This window comes from Momordica charantia (genome assembly GCF_013281855.1).
Source record: "Momordica charantia cultivar OHB3-1 chromosome 3 unlocalized genomic scaffold, Mcharantia_2.0 BLBB01000003.1, whole genome shotgun sequence".
NCBI lineage: Eukaryota > Viridiplantae > Streptophyta > Magnoliopsida > Cucurbitales > Cucurbitaceae > Momordica > Momordica charantia.
Genome location: NW_028275161.1, coordinates 11,653,448 through 11,662,379, shown reverse-complemented (window position 1 = coordinate 11,662,379; position 8,932 = coordinate 11,653,448). Strand labels below are relative to the sequence as shown.

Below are 8,932 nucleotides of genomic sequence, written 5' to 3'. Positions count from 1 at the left end.
ACCTCAGATCAGTTTCCACCGCTACAGCCTCAGAGGAACGGGCTGCCACCCCGTGTTCCTCGTCTTCGTAGTTGGGGGAACACAAGTGCGCATTCCGGGGCAAGTGCCGACGCGGATGTGGATCCTGTCGTGGTAGCTAATGTGATCGCCAAGCTTACAGAAGTAGGGCAAGGCTAGAAGCGATCGAAAGGGGCAGCGAGGTGTCCGACTCTTCCGTCTCCAGGGATCCCGCCAGAGGGAAAGGGCCGCTGCATCCGACCAAAAGAACGGAGTATCAATTCTGACCTTGTTGGGAGGTTCGAATTGGAGAGGTGAGGGGCCACCGAGGCGATGATGGGTGGCACCCGAGGATCAGGAGTGCCAGGTCGACTTACAGCGGGAGAGAAGCCCGGAGGTCGATGATCGAGAGAGGTCCTCCCAGGGCGATCACTCATTCCGATCCGAGGTGGACCTCATCCGAGACCAGTTTTAGAAAGAGATAGAAGACTCAAGCGGCAGTGCAGGCCCCTAGATCCACATCGCACGGTCGAGCAGAAGGAGCCGCCTTTCTCCCAAGGAATCCTGGACGCGCCCATCCCGTCAAGGTTCAAAGCTCCAGTCATAGCTCTTATGACGGGTCCGGGGATCCAGTCTCGTACATTAAGATGTTCGAGGGAAAGATGGATTTTTTGGCTGCAAGCAATGCTATGAAATGCCGAGCATTCCAAATAGCTCTAGAAGGCTCGGCGAGATTATGGTACCGATAGTTGAAGCCCAGGTCAATCGACAGTTATCAACAGTTGAGAATGTTGTTCATCAATCAGTTCTCAGCTCGACAGTTGTTGAAGTTGCCGCCTTCCCACCTTGGAATAGTGAAGCAACGGGACAAAGAGTCTCTTTTGGAGTACATCGCTCGGTTCATGGACGAGTATGTCAAGGTGGTGAGTTGTACCGACGATATCGCCATGATGTACTTCACAACAGGGTTGAATGATAGAAACTTGACGATTGAGTTTAGAAGCCGCCCGCCGGCCTCCCTGAACGAAATGTTTGCCCAAGCTCGCCAGTATATTGATGGCCTGGAGTTGTGGAAGGCCAACGGAGCCAGGCGAAGCAGCCGCGGTAAAGATCGAGACCAGAAGTCTCCCCCTTCCAAGAAGCGGCGTAGTGATGATCGAAGTTCATCTCGGCGAACTGACAACGACAAGAATAGAGGCCGACGTGACGAGAGGGTCCCTTCAGATTGTCGAGGGCTGAAGTTCGACAGGTTTACTCTGTTGAACGCCTCAATCGTGAGATCTACGTAGTAGTTGAAGACACCGACATGGTGGCGCTGTTCACAGCCCCAGAAAAGCTCCGCCGACCCTCGGGAAAGTGGGACAAGGGACTCTACTGCCGATTCCATAAGGATCACGGCCACGATACCTCTCTTTGCTTCCATCTGAAGGAACAGGTCGAGGATTTGATCCGGAGAGGTTATTTGAAGAAGTATGTTGATATCAGAGAACGAGCTGAGCTAGAGGGATCAGCTCGGGAGGAGAAGCGAGAAAGATCACAACTGCCCAGATGAAAGGAAGATCATCCTGCCGTTATAAACACCATTCACGGGGGTCCGAGCGGGGGACAGTCAGGGTAGAAAAGAAAAGCTCTAGCCCGGGAAGCATCACATGAGGTCTGTACCTCGTACCCCAAAGAGCCTGTGATGCCGATCTTATTCAACGAGCAGGACTGTGAAAGGGTGCATATGCGCCATAACGACACTTTGGTAATCGCCCCCTTGATAGACCATGTGAAGGTCAGAAGAGTTCTTGTCGACGATGGGGCATCGACTAATATATTGTCCTTCTCGACCTACACAGCTCTAGGATGGGAGAGAAAGCACTTGAAGCACATCCCAACGCCCTTAGTTGGCTATGCAGGGGATTCAGTTGGTGCGGAAGGATGTATCTCGCTCCCTGTAACCATCGGCGAGGAGAGCATCAGATGACCAGAGTTGTCGAGTTTTTTGTGATAGATCGAAGCTTGACATACAATGCTATACTTGGTCGGCCCCTGATTCACAACCTCAAGGCAGTTCCCTCCACTTACCACCAAGTTTTGAAGTATCCGACCCCGGCCGGGATCGCAACGGTCAGAGGTGAGCAAAGAACGTCCACAGAATGCTACGCAGCTACAATGAAAGGGACCGCCACTTGCGCCGCGATCATGGAACTAGAAGCGACTACGCCACCACATACCGACGAGGCAGAGCTCAGCCGCGGCACTCCAGCAGAAGATCTGGAACTTGTCCCCTTGTTGGGGCTGGATAAGTAGGTCAGCGTCGGCAGCAGCCTGGGGGCCAAGGTGAAGGAAGAGCTCGTCGGGTTTTTGAAGGTGAATTCCGACGTGTTTGCATGGTCCCATGACGACATGTCGGGTATTGACCCAAACATAATGGTACATAGGCTTAATGTAGATCCTAACTATAGGCCCGTAAGGCAAAAGCGTCGGCCTGTCGACGCCGAGCGAAGCAATGTAATTTGTAAAGAGGTCGAACAGTTGCTACGAGCTAATTTCATAAGAGAGGTTCATTACCCTGCGTGGCTCTCCAATGTTGTTTTAGTTAAAAAGTCTAACGGCAAGTGGTGCGTCTGTATTGACTTTACAAGCCTCAATAAGGCGTGTCCGAAAGATAGTTTTCCCCTACCTCGAATAGATCAGCTCGTCGACCCAACAGCAAAGCACGAGCTACTCTCTTTCATGACGCCTACTCCGGATATAATCAGATTCAGATGCATGCACCCGACCAAGAGCAGACTTCGTTTGTTACCGACCAAAGGCTGTATTGCTACAACTTCATGCTTTTTAGTCTGAAAAACGTCGAGGCGACCTACCAACGGATGGTCAACATGATGTTTGCCAAGCAGATCGGACGCAATATGAAGGTATATGTAGACGACATGTTGGTAAAGAGCAAGCAGACGAGCTCGCATTTGGTTGCCTAGTAGAGGCCTTCAGCGTACTCTGAAAGTATCAGATGAAGCTCAACCTAAGCAAGTGTGCCTTTGGGGTTTCATCAGGAAAATTCCTCAGATTTATGGTCCACCAGTGCGGAATTGAAGCCAATTCGGACAAGATAAGAGCAGTCATCGAGATGGAAGCATCGAGAAATATTAAGCAACTTCAGAGGCTGAATGGCCGTTTGGAATCTCTGAATCGCTTTATGTCTCGCTCCACTGACAAGTGCCACTCTTTCTTCTAAACATTAAGGAAAAAGGGCCGGTTCGAATGGACCGACAATTGCGAAGCGACACTTCAGCAGCTAAAACAGTACCTCAGCATGGCCCCATTGCTGTCCAAGCCATTGTCCGGCGACGTTCTCTACCTGTACTTGGCCATGTCGGAAAATGCAGTGAGCTCGGTCCTGATCTGGGAAGTGGAAGGGCGGCAGAGCCGTATTTACTACACGAGTAAATCAATGACCGAGGCTGAGGCTCGCTACCCTTGTGTTGAGAAGCTAACCCTGGCATACATATCTGCGGCCGTACTTCCAGGGGCATAAGATAATTGTTCTGACAAACTTCCCCTTGAGGCAGATTTTCTACAAGTCCGAGACGTCAGGTCGGCTGATGAAGTGGGCCTTGGAGCTCAGTGAGCATGACATCGCTTTCGAGCACAGGACAGCCTTGAAAGGTCAGGCAGCAGCGAATTTTGTTGCCGAGCTGACTCCTACCGGGCCAGGGGCCGACGTCCACGACCAGTGGACACTTTACGTGGATGGTTCGTTTAATGAGAAGGGTTGTGGGGCAGACATGCTACTCCTCAGCCCCGGTGATCTTCTGTTCGAGTACGCGCTCCGGTTCAGTTTTTGAGCTTCGAACAACGAAACTGATTACGAGGCCTTGATAAATGGGCTGAAGGTTGCAAGGGGGATGGACGTGAAGCGTCTCTTGATCCTGAGCGACTCGCAACTGATCGTCAATCAGGTAACCGAGGAGTACCAAGTGCAAGATGCTCGTATAGAAAGGTATCTCACTAAAACTCGAGGGCTCCTTTCCCAATTTGAAGATTATGTGATTCGACAAGTGCCGAGGTCAAAAAACTCCAATGCTGATGCACTGACTCGCTTAGCATTGGCCTATGAGACCGACCTACCGAGAACGGTACCAGTTGAAATACTTGCTGAGTCATCCATCGACCGACCTGAAATAATGGAGGTCCAGTCAGCTCAGCCCACGTGGATGGATCCAATCAAAAGTTTTCTAACTAGTGGTTCAACTCCGACAAATCTGGGCCAAGCCAGGAAGCTCCGATATCAAGTGGCTCATTACGTAATGTAAGAAGGCAAGCTCTTCAAGAGAGGATACCCTCTACCGTTGTTGCGGTTCCTCGATCCAGAGGAGGCGAGGTATGTCATTCGCGAGATCACGAAGGAATCTGCGAAAACCACGGTGGAGCTCGATCTATGGCTGCAAAGGTCGTCCGCCAGGGTTACTATTGGTCGACGATTGACCGCGACACCAGGGAGTTCGCAAAGGCATGTCACAAGTGCCAGCGCTTCGCGAACATCTTGAGGCAACCCCCAGAGATGTTGACGCCGATCTCAAGTCCTTGGCCTTTCGCTTAGTGGGGGATAGATATGATCGGCCCACTACCGAAGGCGAAGGGGCAACTGAAGTTTGCCGTGGTGGCGGTAGACTATTTCACCAAGTGGGTGGAAGCCGAACCTCTGGCATCCATTACCGAGGAGACAGTCGTCAGTTTCGTGTGGAAGAGTATAATATGTCGATTCGGCATACCGAACGCCCTCATTACTGACAACGGCAAACAGTTCGATGGTGGCCGATTTAATCAGTTCTGTCAACATCTCGGCATACGCCACTTCAGCTCGTCTCTAGCCCATCCGCAGTCAAATGGGCAAGTTGAAGCAATTAACAAAATCATCAAACGCGGTTTGAAGACGAAGCTTGAATCCCTAAAGGGTCGGTGGGCAGAAGAGCTACCAGAGGTATTATGGTCCTACTGAACTACGTCGTGCCGATCTACTAGGAAACGCTATACGGCCTAGCGTTCGGGTCAGAGGTTGTCATTCCGGTGGAGATCAGCATGCCAACGCCCCGAGTTGAAAATTTCGACGAGCAGACCAATAGTGAAGCTCTTCGCCTGAATCTCGACCTGCTCGAGGAGAAAAGATCTCACTCCCAACTCAGGCTAGCAGAATATCAGAACCGTATGGCTCGGTACTATAATGCCAGGGTAAGAGTTCGAAAGTTCAAGCCCTGAGACCTCGTCCTCAAAAAAGTAATGCAGCACGTCGGAGCCCTCGAGTCGAATTGGGAAGGTCCGTACAGAGTCTTGAAATTAGTTCGTCCTGGAGCTTATCTATTGTCCGACCTCAATGGGAGACAACTCCCCCACCCATGGAACGCTGAACATTTGCGAGTCTATTAGCAGTGAGACAAAAGAAAAATTATGTAATCCGACGTGTAAAATTTCATTTGTTAATGAAAGTCGATCTCCAATGACTTGTACAAAATTTGACTTTATTCGTTAGTATCGTCTACTACTACCGAGCTACATCAAATGGGGGCCAAGGAAGACTATGTGGTATGACCTATGCTACACTGTTGTTTTTTTTCAAATGTTTGAAGCATTGGTCAGCTCGTAGGAACCTGGCTATCCTTAATACTTTGAGCACACCGCCGAACTGAACTGCCTCGACTCGTAAGTCGTTGTGTTGGAGAGAGATTATCCAGACTTGAGAAACTCAAATAACAAGACCGAAACTGAAATCTAAAATTTAATTGAAATTCTCTAAGTATAAGGAATTTGGAAAGAGCAACTCGAATCTGAACAAAATCTCATTCCATTGAATGAAAATATGATTAAGAGTCGAGGTATATATGCCTCGATTCTATAAAATAATTTCATTTGAAAAGAAAGAGAGAGAGCGATCAACGAAAGGAAGGAAGGGGCGAGCTACTCCTGGGAGGGTCGGCAGGCTTGTTGGCTCCCGCGTCGATGCTTGTTGCCTCGGCTTCGGTAGCAGCATCGATCGTCTCCACTCCCTCGTCGACATTAGCAGGATGATCGACCCAGATGGCCTCGTATTCCTACTTGGCAGCAGCGACAGCCTCCTCCGAGCAAGCAGTCTCGAGCCTGTCGATGGCGTAGTAGAAGCCTTTGTCTGCCAAGTCGTGCACCAAACCGTTGAACTCGAAGATTCTTTTATCTTCTTCTCCAAGTAATCTCAGCTCATAAAATTCTGCTGAGCTTCCTTCCAGCCCTTTTCCGCGGTCTCGACTCGTCCTCGAGCGTTTTGCAGGTCGGCATGAGGTTGAACGATCAGGGCCCTCGACCTCTTTCTCAGCCTGAGCTGGGTCAACCTCAGCCTCAAGCTCGGCAATCCACTACTCGTACGACACGTGGGTCTGCTCCTCCTTCAAGTCTCGGCCCTTGAGCTCCAAGCCCATCATGGATGCCGATAGACAGACATGATAGTGCAACTGTAAAAGCTCGAAGTTAGGTCAAAAGAAAGGAAAAGCAGAAAGAAAGAGTGTGCACGAGCCCACCTCTGCAGCACGAGCTATGGTTTTTCTCACCGCCTTCACAGGGTCCTCAGACGTCTGGACAGATCGTTCCACCTGGTGGGAGCTTGAGGACTTTACCTTAGTAGTGGCCTCGTGAATGCTGAGGCGAGAGAAGGTGAGCCTGAATGAGAGTCAAACCTCGTCGCCCGGGCGCCGACCTTGCTGAGAACCCTCCTCGGAGTCGACCACAATAGGAGGAGGTGGGGACTTGGAGGTAACCTCCTCGGAACGGAGCGCATCCCTTGCTCACTTCTTCCGCTTCAAAGGGGTAGCCGACCCCTCGCCCCCTACGACCGTCTGTAAGGGCTGAGCTTGAAGGGCCTGAAGCTTGGCCAAGTTCGCCAGTCCGGGAGCCGGGATATCGGTGCTACTCGTACGATGACGAGCTTGAAGAGGCACAGGCAGGGCAGCCGAAGTCGAGGCACGTTGCCACTTCGTGTTGTTGAGTGCGAGGAATTTGGAGGCCATTTCTGAAAAGAAGACGAGGTTAGTCAAGAGATTCAATTAACGAGCTAAAGTGACGAGGAAAGGTTACCTTTCACAGCTTTGCGCTTCTCTGATCTGCGCTGCCGAGGCTTTGGTAGCTTCTTGAACTCGTCCAGTTGGTCGTAAGGGCTGAGATCGCAGGAGAAGAGGTGGAAGTTCGAAACAAGAGCCTCACCCCACAAGGCGAACTTCAGACTCCAACCTTGAGCGCTCTTGATGATCTCCCACGACTTGTTGCTGATCCTCAGAATGGGAGATGGCAGAACTGCACCATGAAGCGTCGTCAGAAACAAAGGTACAAAAATAAAAAGAAAAGAAAAACCTAACTTGTACCTAAGAGTCTCACCTACGTCAACGAACTCGACTGGGACATGGCAGATTAGCTCACCCCTTTCGTTCCTCACGAGCCAATCGCTAGAGACGAGGAACCAACACTCCTTCCAGTTTTTGTTAGAAGAGGGATTCCTAATAAGCTGACCTATGTTCCGTCGAGCAGAGAGGTAGTACCGACCTTCTCCCTCGTTGGAGACCTTGATTGTGTGGGTCGCTAGGAGCTAATCTACTGTGAGCCCATCCTCATCTTCGTCCCAGATGGTCCACCATAGAACATAAGCCCCAAGCACGGTGGACCAACCGTTGGAAGAGAGCTGAGCTAGGGCGAGGTTGACCACGCTAAGGAACCTCTGGATGAAGGGATGAAGTGGAAGCCTAACCCCCTACTAAAATTTTGAGGATAAAAACTAACGAAGCCTGGAGGGGCGTCCTCGAGAGATTCACCGACGTTAGGCACCCTGAGCTCTATGGAATCAGGGATAAGGTAGGTCTTACGAAGCTCGACCAGTCTACCTACGGAGCAAGTCGAGGGAGGAAGCTCGACTACCGGACCAGTAGTGGGGTTTCCTGAAGTGGAGGCTATGCTAGGGTCAGCCGAGCTATTGCCTACACGAGGATTTCCCGAGTTAGAAGCTAAGTTTGGGTCCCCTAAGACATTATCTGTACTAGAAGAGCTAGATGACCTAGACGACGAATCGTTAGACGAGCTACTCATGGAGTCTAAAGAACTATCTAAAGGAAGAGGGAGAAAGTACCTGACTTGGACAACGGCCGAGGTACTCAAAAGTTTCGAAGTGAAAAGTGAAAAGTAAAAAGCGAAAAACCCCCGCCTTTTATAGAACAGCCCAGAGGCAGGAAAGCCATCTGGACGGGGGGGGGGGGGGGTGGGGGAATCAAAATGGACAAGATCCGTCCACGTTAGGCAATCCTCGTGGTGACCTTTGAGTTCTCGAAGCAAAAATTAAGGCTGACGATATCCATGACATCACACACGAACTTGTGGATTCGACTCATTTTCGTTTAGCTCGGAGTACGTTGCTAAGCTGACCTCCGTCCCGCCGAAGTGGAGGCCAACGTTGGATGCGAATTTTTGCCTACCACGTGTCATGATCGAAGAGGTGAGTTGAATTGACACCCACATGAAATATGGAAATTGACCCAAAAACGTTTAGGTTGGCAGTTAAGGTACAACCTAAGAAGTTGAGCCGACCTTCAGTAAAAGTCCGTAATATTGTCTCTTCCGAACCCGACAATACGCCGTATTTTTAGGGTGTGTTAGAGTTTCTGTTGGGCCTAGTTTCTATAAATAGAAACCCTTGCCTGAAATGTAAGGTACGCAATCCTAGATAGAATCAACAAGGACTGGAACTAACTTGCTTGTCGGAGTGCTAACTTTGTTTTGTAGGTCGTTCAAGCGCTATAGGAGATCGTTTGGCAGCTTAGAGAAGATCATCCAGTTCTTTCCGACCTATACCTAATCCGAGCTCAACGATTTGGAGCTCAAACATTGTATGTTACCATTATATATATTTTATAAACTACTGTAATGATATATGTTTACTTAT

The 8,932-nt window shown here is 50.1% G+C and overlaps 1 protein-coding gene across 1 annotated transcript; it reads left to right on the top strand.

Moving 5' to 3' along the window:
- The first annotated feature begins 3,298 nt into the window (after positions 1-3,298).
- LOC148212383 (uncharacterized) lies at positions 3,299-3,830 on the top strand. Its single transcript, XM_088122208.1, has 2 exons — positions 3,299-3,502; positions 3,555-3,830. Exons 1-2 carry the CDS (start codon positions 3,299-3,301, stop codon positions 3,828-3,830), a joined length of 480 nt encoding a protein of 159 aa, XP_087978334.1.
- Positions 3,831-8,932: the final 5,102 nt, after the last annotated feature.

Bases quoted from the DNA above. Each gene is read 5' to 3' on its own strand.
- LOC148212383 (XM_088122208.1), top strand. From the start codon at position 3,299: ATGGCCCCATTGCTGTCCAAGCCATTGTCCGGCGACGTTCTCTACCTG. The intron at 3,503-3,554 runs GTACTTCCAGGG...CCCTTGAGGCAG, and splicing joins TGGCATACATATCTGCGGCC to ATTTTCTACAAGTCCGAGAC.